This window comes from Hirundo rustica, chromosome 9 (assembly GCF_015227805.2).
Source record: "Hirundo rustica isolate bHirRus1 chromosome 9, bHirRus1.pri.v3, whole genome shotgun sequence".
Taxonomy (NCBI): domain Eukaryota; kingdom Metazoa; phylum Chordata; class Aves; order Passeriformes; family Hirundinidae; genus Hirundo; species Hirundo rustica.
This window is the reverse complement of record NC_053458.1, coordinates 23,069,232-23,089,765: the sequence shown is the minus strand read 5'-3', so window position 1 is coordinate 23,089,765 and position 20,534 is coordinate 23,069,232. Positions and strand designations below refer to the sequence as shown.

At 36.7% G+C, this 20,534-nt stretch overlaps 1 protein-coding gene across 1 annotated transcript in view; it reads left to right on the top strand.

The window, feature by feature from the left end:
- Positions 1 to 4,065, top strand: part of LOC131378604 (uncharacterized) — a 170,159-nt gene extending 166,094 nt beyond the window's left edge. The window contains exon 4 of the mRNA XM_058421765.1: positions 3,896 to 4,065. Coding sequence (XP_058277748.1) covers positions 3,896 to 4,065 — 170 coding nt within the window. The remainder of the gene's footprint in view (positions 1 to 3,895) is intronic.
- Positions 4,066 to 20,534: the final 16,469 nt, after the last annotated feature.

Genomic DNA, 20,534 nt, shown 5'->3' with positions numbered 1-20,534 from the left:
CTTTTCATGTTTGGTAAGAAAGGTACCTTGAAAGCACATAGTCTGAGGTGATGGAAGAAGCTGGGGCTTGGCTTTTCTAAAACTTCTGCAAGTGCTGTAAGAGAATGGATGTCTCTTACAACTCAGCATCAAAGCCTATTTGTAATGATGAACATAGTATGTACACAGCATGAAAAACACTGGTACAACTTTAAAATCTGGACAAGAATTATTAAAAGCCCATTTATGTGACTTCACTTTTATCTGGAGACTTCCTCGCTTCACCCAGGAGTCATTCAATGTGGCAAAATAATCCAATATAGAAAAAGTTGCAATGAGGCACTCAGAAGCTTTGTGGAATTTCAGTGCGGCAGGCTAAAAGCACAGGATCATTCCTGCTTTCTGCCTGAGGGGCAGTGGCTTATCAAAGCAGAAAATCTGGCACTGCCCTAGGAACCTTATCAGGTAAATGTCTGCAGGCCACCTATGATTTATATGGCCCACTGGCTATTTGAAAAAAGAGGTAATCTCCTGTCGAGGAGAAATATCTCTCTCCAAAAGTAACTGCTCTTGGTTTTGGTGAGATTAGGTAAATCAAAGAGGAAATATTGCTCCACTTCAAAATACTGAAGAGAAAAACAAAGTGTGATGAGCCCTTCAATTTTTTTATTTGCAAAGATATTTATTTCTGTCACCCAACACAGGGAGCAGATTGCTTTTTCAAGCTCAAGCACCTCCTTTATTGGCTCTTTGTAACTCAGGAACAGAAACAGTTGAAATATAATTCACCTTCCAAATTAAGAAGCCTTCTCTTGTCATTTAATGCTTTTGTGTTCTGAGATTTCCGCTCTGGTGCCCTGGATGCCAGCCTGGGTAAACAAGGTTTGTCAGGACAGCAGGAGACAATGCTGAGCATGGAGGACAGGGCTGTTTTTGTTGTGTTTAGAGATTTTCTTAGGGGTATTATTCCATGTAACCCTTTCCATTCTGCTCACTATTGAAATCACCACAGATCTCTTTAATGCCTCCAAAATCTTCAGTTACAAAAAATCATTTCAACTTAATCTGTTAAGAAACACTTAAGTGTACAGTTTAACTTTTCATGCTTGCAAAGTAAAGCTTGGTAATATAATCTTAGGCCTGAACAAAAATGACAAAGAAATCTTACTGGTGCTATTTTAAGAAACCAATGTCGTTATAAGTGTATTTCCAATTTTAGAAAGCTTGAGGGGAACTGACTGTCACTTTTGACTGTCCCATCTCATGAACTTCAGAGTGCACCCTGTGACTTTCCCTGCTGAGACTGCTTACCACAGCTCACCAATAAAACAATGAAAATCTTATGTACAGCTTAGTGTGACATATCTAATAAAAAAGATAAAAACCTCATTAATATCAAAGGAATTTAGTCAAGAGTTTTTTACAAGGAACTAAGCGTTTCAATAAAGGGTCCAGCTGCCTGGTCACTTGTGCTTAAGTCTAATTGAGATGTTAACTACGCAGCCAAGCATCCTAGACTTGTCCTAAATGTGAAGTCGATGAGGTCCTTTACTTGTGACTGTTTCCCTGTAAACTGTGTTTGTAACAGACACCAAGCTTTATTTAGTGAAATGTAGTTTGTAGCTTGAATAACCAGTAACGATGGTTCTCAAAATGAACTGTTACAAGACTAAATAGTACATGCAGGCCATTGTATTAAACCTGAATGAAAATATTCATCTCTTTATCTGGATTTTTAGGTATCCCACTATCCAGTTACTACATTGGTATGATAGTGTGACTTCAATTTTTGCCTGTTTTAAAGAAGAAGATTATAAGGTTAATAATAATAAAAAAATCTTAATGATAAATTCCAGCATAAATTTTATTGTGTTCTCAGAATGCCTGATAGAGAAAGTCTGTGACTAAGTGCAAAACAGTAACAGAATTATGTGCAAACAGTTACAGGTAAAGAAATTTCCAATTGCATTGTGTTTGTAAGAGAGATCATAGCAAAGGTCTGCATCTTTATTTCTTTTTCTACTTGTTCATGTATCCATTCATGGGTAATCAAAACAATATTGCAGTTCTTGCTGCATTAGCAGTTATAGCTTGGGTCTTGGATTGCTAATTTTCCTTTCTTTCACCCAGTTTTAAAATGAATGATTTAAATTACTTGAAGAAAGAACACAAAACACTTGGCAAATTAAGCAAAAAAATGAGAAAAATTACCAATGCCAGGTAATCAGAAAGCTGTTTTGATGTGACATGCTGTTATTTAAAATAGTACTTGATCAGCTGTCTTTAAGCATGCATTTGGAGCTTTTAGAAATGAAATTACTTTAAATTAGTAAGGCTATTTCATTAACTGCATTGCAGGCATGGAAATGGGGCATTTTTCCCTCTCAAAACTCATGTATTTTCAGCTGTTTGGAATCCTACTGCTGATAGGATATATTAAACCCCTTTAACCTTCATTTTATTATCTTGTAGAAACATTGAATTGAAACATCCAGTCATAATAATTTTTTTATTCAAATTGATCACAGCTTTGAAACTGTTGCTATGAAAGTAATCACATCATAAGAAAGACAAAGATTTAGGTCATTTGAATAAAAGGGAAATTATCATACAACTAGAACACATTCCTATCTCTTCTTGCATGCAGCCTTTCAGGCAAAGTTGCACATACAGCAATTTTGTATTCTCTTGAATGTTTTAAGTTTTAATGAATTATGGATAATATTGTAGCTGCTGTTGCCTTACACAGCATTTTGAAAAACGTTTCTAATTACAGTGACCTGTGACAGTTCTCATTAGTTTGTCACTCTGAGTACTCTCTTGAAATTAGAAATGTGTCTTGGTTCAAATAAATATTAGTAATTCATAATAAAATGTGTTTGTTGTCACAGTGGCACTGATATTTTGTAAGTGAGTAATATGTCTGATATGAGCACAGGAAGATGGTTCTTCTGAAAACCCCATCTCAGAGATGATGACATGGAAAGCAGGGATCTAAGAACAGAAATGCTTGGGTAGGATCAGGCTGTGCCTAGAGCAGCCCTGGGAGGGGTGCAGGGGGAAGGAGCCATGGCACCAGGAGGGACATCCCTCACCCTGTGGGAGGTTATCCCTCCGAGCTGGCACAGCGGGAGCTGCTCTGGACAGCCCCAGACTACAGGCAGAGGGCAAGATAAAGCCAAAGGTAAAAGTGCAGAGCGGTTTACATCTGTCAAGTCATGATAAGGGGAGCGGTTTTACTCTGAGAGGTCTCAGAACTTTACTTTCTGCTAGATAATCAGGTACCACAAAGAATAAATATAATTATGAGTGGTTTCGTTGCAGCGTCTCACTGGGGAGCATCTTTAGCACGTGTGAGCTGTATTGCTGCAGGCTTGATGGCACTTGGTGCTGATGCTCTGAAAAATAGGTGCTAACTTTCGACAGCTCCCCAGCAAAACAAGCAATTTTAACTTCATACACATTTAAAGTGTGTAATATATATACTGGCCTTCTTTTGTTTAGAGGTGTGCTGGTGGGTTTAGGTACCCTCTACTTCCAGAGTAGCTCATATTTCTACCAAAAAGCATTTGAAAAGATCTCAGCCATGCCTGCTAGGAAAGCAGACCAAATACAAACTCCTTTCTGCAAAAGATTTCTGCCCAGAGCAGGACAGTTTCTCAGGGAGGCATGTCATTTTCTTAGGTTCAAAAATGCTAAAAAGGATTTTTTCACACTCAGTTTGTGAGTCCAAAGTTTTGTTGTTGTTTTCTTCTTATTTTTTTTTTTTCATTTTATTTTTCTTGTTTTATGTAGACTAACTTCTCAACATTAAACATTAATGAAATGGAGAGGTAAGAGTGTGTCATATTGATGGGTAATATTTACCCAACAATTTCAATTAATATGATGTTTATTTGTCCCTATTCAATTTCAGATTTTTACTATAGGAATATTTTATTCCTACAGACCTTAGAAGCACCTTGGGTTTCTTATATTCCTGCAAAACAAAAGCCTAATGGTATTGTTCCATCCATCAACACTGCCAAAATACACAAATTAAAAACTTTCCTGCTTGGCTCCTGTGACAGCGCCAGCTCAAAGTGATAAAAAAGAACAGAGAGATATGCCCTGCTCTCATCAACATTTGAAGCAAGACTGCCATCAGGATTGGGTGTTTTTGTCTCTCTGTCCTGTCCCATTTCCCACATCAAAATCTGAGGAATATTAAGTGTGCAGTATTCTGTGGAAAATGTTTAATGCCATTGCCTTGCACAATATACTTCAGCCTGTGTAATAATTCTGCTGCATTTTGATAGGGAGGCACAGGGGCCTCTGCTGCACTGGAGAGCCACAGGCTCCTGTCTGCTGCCCCAGTGCTGTTCCCAGAAATGGGGAAATCCCAGCAACGTGGGAACGTGCAGGGAGATCTCATTCTGGATGTGCTTCCACCATATGAATCACATGCAATTTGGCTTTTGTGAGTTTAGCCATAGATAGAGTAATAGCCTTTTATTTTTCAGTCTTCCACTTCAAGAAGTGAAATTACAGGGGCCAAATGCTTGTGATTCTTGGTTTCCTCATCTTCCTTCTTTTCAAGTCCCAAAAGCCTTTTTTTTCTTGCTTCCAGAACAAAAGGAAAATAGATCTATTTTACTTCATGCCTGATGTATTTAAAGAAGCCATGAGGAATTCACCCGAAATTTTATGAATGGGCCGTTCATATTAGAACAGCAGCCTTCATGGATATGAGGAGATCTTACCTGGCTTCCTCCTAAGGTTGGCTTATAGATCACAACCCTGCAGTTGCAGGTGAAAAAAACCCTGTGCTGAAATAATTTTTTACTTGGGCAGTAATGATGATTGCTTTTTTACTGCTCCAACCTGAGGACCTATGAACCAGGAAATGGGAACAGAAATTCTGTTTAAGACCAGAAAAGTTTTTTGCAGATTGTTCTCACAATTAATAAATGATAACCTTTCTTTTATTGTCCCACTTTCTGCGCTGTGTGTGCAGAAATCCCTCTTGGGAAACCTTAACTGCTGTCTTGTGCTACTTAGATCTGAAGCTCAACCAAAGCACCTCTTGCTAGGAGCCTTTTGGAATTAACACAGAAAGTAAAAGAGGAAAAAAAAAAGTGATCTGAGAAGAGCATCTCTCATCTAGAAATGTAATTAAAATCAGATGCCTGATATGCAGTCAGTGTCACGGATTTTCCACTTAACAGATGGTGAATATGCTTTTCCTAGCACAAGACACTTTTGTTTAGTCTCACAGGAGAAATAAAACATTTCTTAATAAATACAAGATTTAGCATAATAGAAAGATAGAAAAAAAAAAAATCTTCCTGCTTAATAATGAAAGAGGATTGTTATAAAAAAAAAATATATATTTGCAGAAATATTCCTAGTTGAATCTGTGTGTATTCTGTGGCAGAGAGTTACTGGTCTGTTTTCTACTTGCAGGATGTCTGTTCCTGTATACTCGTTATTCCTTCAGTAGTAAATTAAATTTCTATTCATCCTACATCCTTATTAGGAGGTGTATGGTTGTGTGAGGTGGAATTAATTTTCTTCCCCTCTAAAGCATCTCTAGCACATAAGCCACTGCCTTTGCAAATGTGTTTGCTTAGAATGGAGGGTCAGAAGTGTGGGCTCAAAATGGCGTAGGGAAAGACAAGATACTCTTACAAATTAACATATGAGATCAAGATCCTCATGTCTTCCAGCTCCTTCCATTGCTTCTCCATTCAAAATTGCTGATCTGACAGCTGAATTAGCAGAGAAAGTTCATATGAGATCTCTCCATCTACCCCAATGAACAGCGGGACAGCCCAATCCAACAACAGACATAACTTAACGTTTTCCATCTCTGCGTGTGAAGGAATAAGTAAGGCAATAGGAAGTGTCACTTTTTGCTCTTCTAACAGAAGAATAAAAGATGACTAAAATAAAAGCAGGTGTTCTGTTTTAAGAGCTTGTTTTGTTATTTTTTATGCCCAGTTTTATGTGGTACTACTTCAGAGGTTTTGGATGCATAACTATTTTAAGCAAGCAAATTATGAGTTCCCAGGTCACTGATAGGTGATTTGAGTTTGCTTTTTGAACATTGCATGATCAAGGATTAACATGTGTGACTGGAAGTAAATTTTCTTTCTCTCAAGTGTAATCACCGATCCTCAACTTTGTCTTCAAATCAGAAAACCTGTGCAAAGTCCAAACACGGTGTGCAGAAGTGCTGGTCAGCATTTGCATTCTGTGAATTTGATAAATAAACATAAATCAGTAAGAATACGTAAAATCAATTAACCAAACAAACCATGCATGGCACTCCAAAGGTGTAACTCAGAGTGCTGCAAATGCCCTCATCTGCAGCTCCACTTATGCTTACCAAGATAAGGGAAGTTATTAGTACTGTTTAACGTGTAAGGTATTTGCCAGAGAGTAAATATGAGTTTCTGCTGAAATTAATGAGGAAATTCTGATTCATAATCACTCATGTATGTTTAGATTAATGAGAAGTCCAACATTTCCTGGTACTTACATCTCCAGTAGCACAGAGTTCAAACTTTGCAATGCAATTAGAGAAATTTAATTAGGTAAAAAATATAGCATTAGTTGAATTTTCTGGATGTTATCTGGTTTCCATGAATAGAAATGGTAAAACTGTCTGCTCAAAGAGCATTTTTAAGTTTTTGTATGCCTTCAATAGCAATATCTCTTCAAAACCCATCCAAATGTAGGGAAAGAACTAAGAAAGCAGCCCATACTTACGGGGTTTTTTGTTAGCTGGAGAAGAAGGGCATGGGGTGCACCCCCTCATTGTATCCAGTGACGTTCTTTGGTCTTGATTCACCTCTGCCCTGCATCTTAAATCAAAAGCTGTGGAGCAACTTCTTGTAAATGGTACATTTACAAACGTGCATTTGTTTAACACCAGCGTGACATTGAAGAAACTGGTTAAACACAGATTGCAAATTAAGAAATTCTGAACTCTTCCTAAGAAAAGAAAAATTGCAATAGGACTTCTAGAATCTTTCACATCTTTTTCATTTGATTATTTGAAGCCTGTCCAGAGAACTGGATGTAAGTTTTTGCTATAAAGCATATCTTTATATTTTAGTGTTAAAGGTGTGCGAGAGTGTAGTGGCAGGGAAAATTCTATTCATTAGGTGAGTCAGCGTACTTTAGTGAGAGCTCATTGCCAGTCTCATTTTCAGACAGTCTTTTCAGACATTTCAGTACAATTCCTTTTATTCCAAAAGGGATCTACTTATATTTACATCAAAAGTTTCTGCAGGTTGAGATATCAGAAATGATTCATTTATTTAATTTCATTTATTTATTGCAGTTCAAATCTTCTTTCAGAATGTAACAGCGTAAGAAGTTGCTTCTGTTGGCAAAGCTGTTTAGAGGTGCTATGAACCCTCTCAAAATAACTGTGAAATGGTCAGAATGACCATTTAATTAGGAAGGGGACCCGGTGTATTTCCAAACTAATAGCAGCATAAATATTCAAACTTCTGGTGGCACAGAAATCTATGCGTCAAGGTAATCTTAATTTCCCCAGACATCAGGATTTAAAATAATTTAGAGCCTACAGTAAAAATCAATTTTGAGAATTACCTTAGAATCCTACTTGCATTCAAACCAATATTGTTTTGATTGAAACTTTAATTTACAAGCACCCTGAAGAATTCTTTATGTTTCTAAAAAATGCTGTGTTTTAGATGTAATGAAGACAGGACGTATAAGTATAAAATGAAGAAATCTTGCTGTGTGCAGTGCAAATAACTTATGATAAAATGTGTCAACACAGGGCCATAAGAGTAAATACTTGGCTTTTCTTAAAAAAAAAAAAAAAAAAAAAAAAAAAAAAAAAAAAAAAAAAGGTTATAGTTCTACCTTACAGGAGTAGTTACGGTTAATAGATTTTAAGATTAGAAATATATATCTTCTACTCACACTCCCCAGTACTGACCTAGATAAATTTTCTTGTTCACATATTTGACAGTCCTCCTATACATAATTGGTTGTTTTTTTCTTCTGAATGATAATGATGCCAAATATTAGTAGACTAATATTGAAGGAGAATAAGGTGTAAGTAAATAGTAATTAATGGATTTTTATTAGGTTTGGGGTTTTTTGACAAATCTGCAGTAAACTAGGATGTAGCATTGGCATTATGATTACTTTGCTGTTTTGACTTCAATCTGAAAATCCAAATAAGGGAGCATTTTAATTTGTATAGTAGCCTATAGTTGAAATAATTACTATTATTGTTGTTAGCCTTCATTATAGCCCTGGCGACAGTGCAGGAAAGGCCTGTGGAACAAAAAGTAATATCAGCACTTTGGCAATTGGGTATCATGTGCATTAGAAATAACCTTTCAATAACTGGTTAGGTATCAGTGCTAGGAAAATATTTGAGAAAAATACCTAATTCTTGCCATGATGAGAAGTGTGTTAAATGTTTTCCTCTGCTGTTCTGTTGCTTATGCTTCTTCATATATGTTTCAGAAAGAAGTTAGTGAAGTGTGCTAGGAGTATTTTCTCAAGGAGTATTTTAAAACCTGTTTCTAATACCTGCAGGACATTTTGCTGGGCTTTGAGGGGACTGGATTTAAGAGAGGGGCTGTGACATGGCAGGAAGGGGATGTCTCACATAATGACATTTCTCTTTATAGTGTTGTATTTTTCTGTCTTGAGTCACCAAGCATTTTTCCTTAATGAAAGTGATTTTGAACATACCACCCAGTTTTTATTATTATTTTTTTTTAATTCATTGAGTAGTATGTGCCTCCTAGTGGGGAAAAAAAAAAAAGCGCATTAAAAGAAGAATCATCGTCAACCAATCAACACTTTGTATACAGAAAAAAATCATGTCTTTTTTTTTTTTTTTTTTTTTTTTCCAGTACCTTTTTCAAAGATCAGCTCATATATTCCTATGGGTTCATTTACCATTACTTTGAACAAATTTATTCGTATGCATGGATGAAAAGCATGATAACAGAACTTTTCTGGTTTGGTTTATGTGGACTTACGCTTGTTGGAGGGTGTTTAAAACATTTACTTGAACTGTTTATTTTTTTCTGTATCGGACACCATTTTTCAATTTCAAATAAATAATTGCATGACAGACTGCAGGATAAAGCTCAGCCAATTTGATCAGGCACTGGAGTTTTCTCCTCTCCTTTGCTGCCCCAGTTTTAAGCACAGTGTGCTATTGGCATTAATCAGCCATACTGTTGATTACTCATTAATAAATAGCTTCATCTCTGTAAATAATGGCTTCAGCTGGAAAGAGCTGAATCAATGAAAGTTTTTTCATGCACTTATTTTAAAAACCCAGCTTACTGAGTATTTCATAAATGGAAACTTTCTTGAGAAGGTTGCTTAATTACAGTAGGTGTTTAGGTGGCTATATCAAAAGCACTGTAAATGCCAAGTGTATTATCCATAATATTTGGAGTTAATCCTCATAATTCTGGAATCTCATTAAATTCTGGGTCTTGAAAAGACCCCAGTCAGACAGGCTACTTGTGTCTCTCAAATATGAGCAAGATATTTAGCAGGTTTTCCCATGAAATATGGGTTATTTGGGCAGATTTGAGGCCTTTGTTGAAACTGTCTGAACTCCTCCTTGTGCTCACTGCTCTTATGCACAGGGCATGAGAGAAATCAGAGGGTTTGGATCCACTTTCTGTGTAACTGCAGACAAAAATGTTTTGGAGCAGAGTGAATCTTTTCCTTCTCACAGTAATTTAGAAGGAAAATCACTATTGAAGGTCTTATGCATTAAAGTTGCTCTTTTGTAGCCAGTCCTCGAATTCAGGAGAAGTCATTTGAGCGGGAGGCTGTGATGTAGGTGTGCTGAGAAGGTAACAGCAGCGTCACTAAGCACTGCTCACCCCGCAGTTGTGCCACCTTGCTGTGCGTGACAGGTCTGTGTCATTTCTGGAACGCGTGCAGGAAGCTGATGTGGATGCTGGGGACAATCCCATCTTCATCAAAGGAAGGACAGAACACACTGGTTGCCTCTTGCCCTCTGTTCAAGAGGCCTGAGCCAATCATTGCTTGCTGACTCAGCAGTGCCACTAATGCCAGCTGGAATTATTATTGTCTCATAAAGATCACAGTTACAGGACACAGCAACGTGCAGGCAGGAACAATCCAGCTGAGCCAGATATGCTTTATGAATGTGCAGTGTTTTACACGCAGTGAATCTCCTTGTATCACTTTTTTGTTCATCAATGCTATGTGTTAAAATTTATCAATCCTATCCCTTGAAACTGTGATGATTAGGAAATAATTTACCTGGGTAATGCATAAACTTATTATAGATAAATGGTCAAAGATTCAGCATTCATAGTTACATTTTCCTGAAATATGTATAACTTAAGGCTTAAAGAGAAATTACATTGCCCATGTTGTTTTGATTCTGGAATCAAAAATTCATTTATTATTGAGCTTTGTTTGACATTCCTTGAAGTTCAAACTTCTTGGGATTCTGAATATAATCGCAGCAGATACATGTGCATCTCTTATTGCTTGGCTGAGCACAGAAGACTCAGAAGCAACCCTAGAGGAAAAAATCCACTCCCTTGATGAATTCTTTAAAATCATTAATGCTTTCTGGCTGCAGCACAGAGGCGGGTGATGCCAGCAGAGCAATGTAATTAACCTTCCTTATAAATTAAATGTGCAAATGTGCTATGTAGTGCACAGAATTTGGATGGAATTATTTCTACTTCAGTGTAGGTTTAGCTGGGAAAAAATAATTTTCTAACAGCTGCTCTGTGGCTTGGGAATTTGAAACAGCTTTTACTCTCCTTAAACCAGCTATCAAATACCTGGGGCTAAGAATGGCAAAATATGAAATGTAGTCATATATTATTATATACAGGATCAATATTTCAAAAGGCCATCTAAGCTCTCTGGGAAAAGAGGAGTTTGCCATTTTTTCTGCAAACCACAAAAGATGCATAGCTGGAAACATTTTTCTCGTCACTTAGAGTTTAGCAGACAGGCTTCTTTTTAATGAAAAGATGACAAAAGAATAAATAAACTATTCATCATTAATTGAGAAAGCTCTTTAACAGTTGTAAAAGGGGGGAAAACTCCTTGCATAATTCATAAAGGTAAAATATATGAGGAAAAAAAAACCCCAAATGAAATTAACAATTAAATGAAAGAAGAAGGTTTGCTTACTGTTTATATATTAATTTGTGGAAAACGTTGCCTTTTTTTCTTTTCCTTAGGGACAAGAGGGAGTACACTCCATGTCTTTCGGAGAAAAAAAAGCATTATTTCCTCTATTAAAGAAGAGGGGTTATTCTTTCATCTATTTAAAACAGAGAAACGGGATGAAAAGGCAGCAGATTGAAATTTTTTAGAAGTTTTCATTTCACTTGAGGAGTTTGTGGCAGAGTCACAAACACAGCTGGAGGTGTGGCCACATAAAGAGTTGTTAATCAGCAAGTGCTGGCCAAGTAGGGAATCAATACAGCTGTTGGTATGGAAATTCATATGGCAGCATTCTGACTGAATTCTGCAGAAATCAATGACATGACATGAAAAATTATTCATTAGTGCTTCTATTATAATGGGAAATAAATACTTTTTAAAACAAAAAATCCCTCCACTAGGCTTATTTAATTTAAATTTTAAATCAAATTTTAAATCAAAATTGTCGTGGAATTTATATAAGAAAAAATTAAAGGGTACACGGAAAGGGAAATCTGATAAATATTTCCATCATTGAATGCAGAGGTAAAAGTTTCCCCTAAAAGGGTCATACAGTAATTTTTGATTATGTAGGGCACACTAAAATCAGGGGGAGTTTACTAGAATAGAAAGTATCAGCCATGTCATTTTAAGATCACTTTGAATTTTTCTTTCCCTGTTACTAGACATAAAAATTTCCTTATTTTTTCCTTCCCTCCCCCCCCCGCCCTTTTCCTTCCAATACATTTGTTCTTCGATGCGTGTTTTGCTTTTTATAAGTCAGTGATTTTCTCTTATCTATACCCATATGTATTTTAAATACATTATGGGTCATGGAATTTATTGTTTCTTCAATTTATATACCTGATATTAGAAAACATGTACAGTCCTCAAAAACAGAGAAAGAATGGCAAGTTATGTTATGAAGTGAAAGTTAATTGATACTGTTAACAAGCTGGGGAACAAATACTCAGGTTTGTTATTCTTATACAATATCCTTAGAATTATGTGAAAGATTGAATTGACTGAAAACTGCTTCTTAAGAAGTCCAATTAACTGTGGCACTTTTAAAATGAATCCTAACCCTACACTAATGTGTATTGACACATTATTCCTTATAGAGTTTGTCATTTGTTCTGAAATGAAGAAATAAATGAAAAGTAGATAAACTCACCTTTCTCATCCTTATGGACAGTAAGTAACCTCAATAAATTGCTACTTGGGAATGAATCATTTTGTAGGAATCCAACACAGAATACTACTCTCAAAATTTAAAAGTTGCCTATTTTATGTTAGAAAACCTCATTCATGACTGATGTGGGGGCACAACTTTAATATGTCTTGTATATAGTTTATTCAGTGTGGGGCATGGGATTGGCATTTACATGCCTGAGTTTTGATCCTGAGCATGTAAGACAAATTAGGCACAATGAAGTATTTTCAAGGGAGGATATCATTCTCTCCAGGTGATCAGGCAGACTCTTCTCCCCAGAACCTCAGGCTCCAGGTTTGACATTTCAGTCAGGTTGTGTTAGCTCTGTGTTAAGCCTGGACAACACAGCTGGCACCTGATTGTCTAGGCAGGAGAATTAGGAGTTGAGCACAATGGTGAGCATTATCCACAGAAACTGGCTGACTTGAGAGAGTCATGATGAACAGCATTGCAAAAGAAAGAATGATATTCTGGTCGCTGTATGCGTGTGCAAGCAGGATGTTTATCGTTGTTGGAAGTTACAGGCATAAGGTAGATGCAGAAAAATCAAGGGGCTGCAATCCTATTGCTTTATCCTTATGGGGGAGCAAGTCATAGCTAATAAAATATATTTCACTTTTTAGAAAGGCTCCTTAGCACAGCAGAACTGCAGCTGCCATCTCTGACATGTGTATCTGTATCCATCCACCTGCACTTGTGCAGCTTTGCCAGTGCTGAGCTACCCAGAGCCTCCTTCACAGTGCTCCATCATTCCGTCGGGAGAGGAAATGCACCCGACTAACAGTGGTTAGGATGCATCAATATTTGGATGATAAATGTTGTAGGAATTGCAAATGATTGCCCCCTGAGGTGTTCATCTAGTGTCTCAGCATGACTTCAGGGAGCTCTGTGCCTCTGTTTATGCTGTCTTTTGGATCAGCTAGTCTATATCAATTCCAGAGGTCTGCATCAGCTGTGATCCCAAGGTAACTTTTGTAAATAGGATCACTAACCCCAATATGCTGCCTGGACACCAGTTCTAATAACAGTCTGTCAAGGCAAATTCCTCTGTATTCCAATGTTGCATATAACATTCTTCACTGCCTCCCTTGCTGTTTTCCTCTTAAACCTCATGAAAAGAAAGCATTCAGAACTCTAAGAAATCAAACCTTATTTCATGCGTAGTTTTTTCCTTTTCTCTTCCAAAAGGTGTTGCAAAACCTAAGTTGGTGCTCACTGCAGACTGATTTTGGATATGCCTAGACTGAGATTTAAAACTCATTAAGTTACTTAGCCCTCTTATCCATCACAATTAGAATTAGACACCCAAATATCTTCATGTCTAGACGTATTGATGGAAGATAGAGTCTCTATTCTCTCATGGAAGATTATAGTTAATAATCAGGATTAAGGCATTGGCATGCATATTAGAAATTGCTGCAGCCAAAGAACCCCTTTATCATCTCAATCTGCAGTAGGTGCAGAGACAACTCATCAGGGGCTGTTTGTGTAAGATACAGCAGCTAATAACAAATGTCACTCTCAGCAGAGCAGCAAAGATCCATTCCAGTTCTGACTGCAAAGGTGGAAAAGCAGCTTGAAGGCAAGACCTCAGCCAGGCTGAAGGGAAAATTAGCAGGTCCATGTCTGAGTATTGATGGTTTCTGGATGTTACAGTACAAGTTCTGCACTTATGTGACAGTATGTGCGTTGACATAACTGTCTCTCCTTCCCAGACTCTCAGATGGAATACTTTCCTTGTCTGTTCCCCTCTGAATGGCTTTGCATTGTAGATTTGAATAAAATCAAACAGTTTAAGGGCCGAGATCCAGATCAGATCCTGTTCACTTGGCAACCAGGTAGTCTGAGACCCTTGAGAAATCTGTTACAGGAAAAACAGCTTTATTTGAAAAGCAATGGCTGAGACTTTGTGAGCTCCTCTGGAGGCAGAAAATCTGTGAGGGAGTTCACAAGAAAGAATAGAGCAGTTTAGGTGTTGCAGGACTTCCATCACTTCACAGACTCTTCAGAAGAGCCCAGAGACTGGAAGAAAGGGAAGGAGAAGGCTGAGAAAAGCGATCGGTGGTGTAAGTAGGCGAAGAGACACCTTGTAGAGAACAGATACCATCTAATTGTCAAGATGAGCATGGCTCCTGCTTGCAAAATGTGAGCTAAGGAATTATCCTGTGCATGTGAGACATGGAGCAGGCCATGGGTTCATTCCAAAGGTAATCAAAGATCTTGTAAGCAGGAGCGAAGAACTCTTTAGAGAAGGATAACTATTTACAGCACTTTAAAAATTTTTTCTATGTTCTTAATTGTCTTAAAAGTCTCTTTCCGTTATAGCATGTTTTATTGTCAGTATCTTGTAGGATTTTTCTGGAGTACTCTGCTCCTCCTTGAGTTTAATATATATTAAATTTTCAGTGTTTGGTTGTTTGATGTGAGTCTATGACATAACAGCCACTTTGAAAGGTATGACTGCTATATATATACATGATCTGATCCAAGAGCAATATGCAGATTTTATTTATTTGTTTGTTTATTTATTTATTTATTTTAAATTTTCCTGAGGTTGGCAGGAATTTCTTAGTCTTTCCAGCCAGATCTTTAGTACATCTGGCCAAGTGTTTCTGCATGTACTGATCTTGTACTCCAATTTATTCCTGGGTAAATTAATTTGAGTATTCATAGAGCTTCATGATTTGCTTCCTCAATTTTTCCAGGATGTCACATTCTTGTTTTGTTTTGCCTGGGTTGCATCTTTGAGAGTGATGTGATTTTAAATTAGTTTCCGGCCTGATCCAGAAGCATTTCTTTCTGAGTTCTTTAGCTTTTACTTAATGCATGCTCTATGAAATACTGATCCATAATATGGATAGTATAATGGCATTTTACTGGCTTCTCTTAAACCTTACACAGCTACACTCATAGCTGCCTAAGTGGTGTCATTGTGACAGAACAATGACAAAAGCACCAAGCAGCACTCTGTTCTTCACTGAGTCTATTCTCAGTTGCCAAGTGCAGTTATCTGTAAAAGGCTGAAATCAGAATGACACCCTAAAGGCTTCTGTTCCACTCTCCCATGCCCTCCTAAGATGTTTTATTCCTCTCATATACCACCCCCAATTTTCACTGCATGCCATTTATAACAAAGGAGTTTAAGCATAAAAGAGGTATAATAAAATTTAATTGAAGTCTATAGGACAAACACACACACAAAAATTTAAGACGTGCTTTGTTTATATTTGAGCACTTTGAGATATTAAAGTTTTTTTAATAATCTCATGTGAGTCATTTAGGGGGAAAAACATCTTGGGATCCTTAACTGTTCCTGAAAGAAAAAGTATTCTCTTAGGTGCATGATTCATTCGAGTACCTTCGAACCAGAGGAAGGTGAGCATATTTATTAGGGTAAAAGTGGAACTCCTGATTTCCTCAGGTGCTTTGAAGAGCTGGCAAGCAATATGGTAACAGGGAGTACAAAGATTTTTCTTGGTGCTTGTTCACAGCTATAACTCTTTGGTGAGACATAATGAGGTACAGTGAAAAGGAAAACAACTGCTGATACTTTAATAACCTGTCCTGTAGGACAGCTTGAATTTCAGAGGTTTAGGTCTGTGTGTTATACAAAGTGTGAAGTTTGTGAAGTTTGTCTTTCTGCCCAATTCTTTTATTGCTGTTTCTTTTGGTTTTTTTTCCCACACCTTACATTATTTTCTATAGCTTTCCTACCAGGCACTTGAAAGATTGAAAATGATCCTCCCTCTTTTAAATCGAATATTATATAATATAATATGCTGTCCTTTGCTTAGATTGTCATCTACAGAGGTTTGTGTGGCTTTTGAAGTTCTCTTAGATGTGGAAATGCTTCACATACTCTGAATACTAAAGGTAAAAGCAGGGGTTTTCCACTCCCATCTCAGCATTTATTATCATTCATACTTGTGAAATAAATATCTCCACAAACTACCTGGCAAGCTGTAGCTGCAGGCATGTCAAAACTGAGAAATAAAAACTCTAATAGAAAAGACTTGTTTAACTATATATGTGTTCCTTTGATACTCTTCGAGACCTTTAATTTGTGATCAAATTAGTATCAATAGAAATGGCTCTTGGGTGCAATCTCCTCTTTCTCTGTGACTGTGATAAGGATGTCATTTGACATGTGAACCCGGGATAGTGAAACTATTCCATATTCTTGTATTCCTGTAAGAAGAAAAATAAGTCTAATGGGAAAATAAGAAACCAAAGGGATTATTACAAAGAAGTTATATGGAGCTGACCTTTGAAATAAAGATTGGGGAAGGAGATTGGAACAAAATCACAAGCTTTGTTCCCAAGTATAATCTTTGGGGTAATCTTTTCTTGTTTATATAAAGAAATGCTTCACTTGATAACACCAGTTGTGCTGCTTGTGGCAGCCAGTTTACTCCTCAGTGCACACAGCTGCAAGGGGCAGTGCCACAGAAAGCCAAGCATGAGAAAAGGAAAAAAAAAAAAAAAGGTCAAATGAGAAAAAAATCTCATGAAATTTCTTCCTTGTGATCGCCAGGTGAGATTGGCCTGGACACGTGGTTTGCGGCACAGCCCCCAACAACCAAACCCGACAGTTTCCACCTCAGCTCAACAAAGCTCTTGGAGCACAGAGTTACAGGGAAGATCCAATGTTATAATTTTCAATATCTACCGTAAACCCATTCCATAAATCTCAAGGATTCCTTCTGGTTTTGGTGTCAAGAACACATGCAGGGAATTCAGAGTGCTCTAGTGAGTCCTTGGAATGTTGAAGTAAATTTTACAAGAGAAAAGAAACCTTAAAACAAAAAAAAGTGAGGGAAAGAGGAATACAGCCTTTCAATTTCATCAGATTGCATTTTGCATCTCAAGTGAGGTTATAATTACACTGAAATACATTAGTGAATGAGATCACATTAAAGACACAAAGAGAGATCCCATGAAGATTCCATCCTCCAGAGCACAACAGGCAAGGAGGACCGGCGTAATTAGTGATTGGAAATCTCCAGTAAAGGTTTACATCTGACAAATGTGAATGTAACAAAATAAGGAAAAGGAGAAAACTCGAGGGAATTGTAGTCAGCTGTATGAAAACCTGCAGAAAATGTTGATAGAAAAGCCTGGTTTGGACACCCAAATGTGCAGAGCTGACAGAGTTCCTCAGGTTGAACTCCTCCCCTATAGCTCCTGTTTGAGCTCTTTGTGTCTCTGGGCTTTTAGAGATTTGGTTTATTCAATAAAATAAATTACATGGTGCAATTCTACCTCAAAAATAACCAGGATGTAACTGTGTATTTACAGCAGTGAAGAGAGAGCTATCAAAGGACAAAGCAGTAGAAAAATTGATACATTCTAATCTCAGTCCTGAAATTATCTTGCCTTTTCAAATTCCAGCAGAGATAGCAACTGTAAGAGGATTTGAGAATAAACTCATTCTTCCACACAGATTACATGATTTTCCTGCAGTAAATATGAATTTAGTAAACAAGTTAATTTTAAAATTAATAAGAGATGATGTTGCAGATATAGTCCTTAATACAGTATAAAGAGTTTAAATGATTTGCTGAGAATCTAAAAATGCTCTGGGGACAATTTCTGTCCTTTATACTGCATACACAAAGAATAGCTGGCAGAATGTAATGGAGGCATTTTTCATTTTGTAAACAACAGGGTAGATAGAGTGCCATTTAAGAAAAAGTACATTGTAAAGTAATGCTGTAAATATTGCATGGCATTATTCTGATCTGCTATGACTGTGTAGATGCTATGAAAAGGAACAAGAAAGAATGCCTTTTTAAGCACTATTAATCTGCTTGCTTTTGAATTTTTTAATATTTGAAGGAATGTAAAGCCACTTTTTCATCCTTTAATCAACTTTCTAGCTTGAATATCTCTTGGGTTTTTTTCTAGATTTACACTTCTGCTATTTGTTTACTATTATTTTAGGTTGTCACCGATGCTGCAGCTACTTATGCAGTAATAGAAAAGAGCTTTTCTTCTTAGTAGAAGACAATAAAATCCTTCATTTGGGTCTGAGATTGCCTCTTTCTGTGGTATTTAATTTCTTCCTCTCATGAGCATCCACTCAGATGGATTATGAAAAATGCCTTGTTACAGTATTAAGAGTTTTTATAATGTAGGTAATTTTATTCATAAATTATTTTATATAATAATTTTATATAATTTTATTCATAATTTTATTCATTCTCTTTAATAAGAATAAACTTCTTTGTTCAAAGATCAGATTTAAAATATCTGTGGGGTTCAACCTCTCCCTGAGGTTAGAAATCTGTATCAGTCCTTTTTTCTTCATGAATAATTTTTCTATTTATTTGTGCTAAAAAAATTCAGCGGTGTTATTCCAATGTCAGTTTATAAATATTTATGTAAATATAAATATTGCTTCCTTACTGAAAATGAAGTGCTCAGGGAGTGGTTCCTGCTCTGTTTTGTGTCTCACATTTCTGCAGACCCTTACATGCATAGATAGCTGTGGGCTCCTTTACCATAGAATGTCTTTAGTAATTCTTTGTTGGGGTGCACTTAGAAATACAAGGTGATGTAAACATTTCTTATTTAATTTTTTTTCTGTTCTTCACCATGCATTCACCTGAGTGTTGTTTGCACCTTTTATTTTCTCTCAAGCAAGTAGATAAAATATCGTTGTTTTGAAATTCTACTTGTGATTTGGAATCATCCATGAAATAGTAGTCTGCTACTCTGTGTTAAATCATTTATGTTATATCATTACATCAACAATTGCTCTATTCTTAACAGCAGATACTTGAGTACACTTGAATATTTTTTCATTTTAATTTCTGATTTTTTCCTGAATTAATGAAATACTTTGCATGCAATCTTCCAATTTAACAAAGTCATCAACTTATAGAATAATCTAATAGATACAGCTTTTTACAGTTTACCAAGTCTTTAATAAAAAGTCTTTTATAGCAAGGTAATGTGTAAATGTATAAGTAAATGCACGTACAGCATTTTATTTTTATACCTAAAAATATTTTATGCACCCTCCACCAATGGTTTTGGTTCTCTTCATGTTTCTTAATGCTGAATTTTATTGCAGATCAAGAGAACACCTCTAATCAATTTTCTGTATAACCAGGCATTCTTTTTATTGTGTTCTGTATATGATACAGGTGAATTTAAATCAGAGTCAAGAACAGCATCATGTGCTAATGATCCTGCTCATCCTTTGGTTATCACTGTGCTCTCCGAGACAGGAGCAAGGGCAGCTTGAGTTTCTGGCATTGACTCCTTTAATAAGAAAATTGGAAAGTAGCTTAGAGTTTGCATCTTTTCCCTGTATTAAATAGCTTTAAATTGTCTTCATAAAATGTCAAATGATCCTGAACCTCTTCTCGTTTCTATGACAACCTGAGTGTGGTGGTGTCCTAGGCTGGAGATTCTCTGAAGCTGATAGCGACTTTATTAAACATTTTTTGTTTTAAGAGGGGAGGATGTAGCAATTTCTGCCAGGGGAGCTCTCAGACTATTGTTTTAGTCTTTGGTTTTAAATATGCTGCTTTGTAGCTTCTTGCCTATTTCTGTATCAACAGCAAGGAAGATACAAAATTGATGAGGCTCAGCTCAAATTCTTTCTACGCAGGAAAACTGCAACTGGTTTTAACTAACAGAAGATCAATATCCCATATATTAATAGTTATGCACTTATTTCCACTTAGCACATATTTGTCTAAAAGGTACATCTCCATCTATTGGTGCATTTTTGGGGCCTAGTAATAAACTAGTGATATATTCTTATGTGACACATGCAGAGAGAGAATTGGATCCACAGTGGGTGAAAAATGAGAAAACTTTATTGCATTTTACAGCTGAGTGTTCCCGGGATATAAAACCTGCAAAGCAGCATTTTTTTCCTAATTGTGCTAACCCTAAAGCCAAGCTCCTTTCCCAGGAACAGAAGAGTATTGTTAATTAGCTTTTTGTTTCACTTCCCTCTCCAAACTGAGCTATGTTTTTGCTAGATTAGCTAGCTCACACCAAATTATTACAAACTCAGTTACTCTCTTTTCTCTTCTGCAAAATCTGTACATGGAGCTCTGTAGACATGAACATCTTCAGCCCTGGGACCTGCCCAGGTTGAATCAAGGCAGCTGGGTAT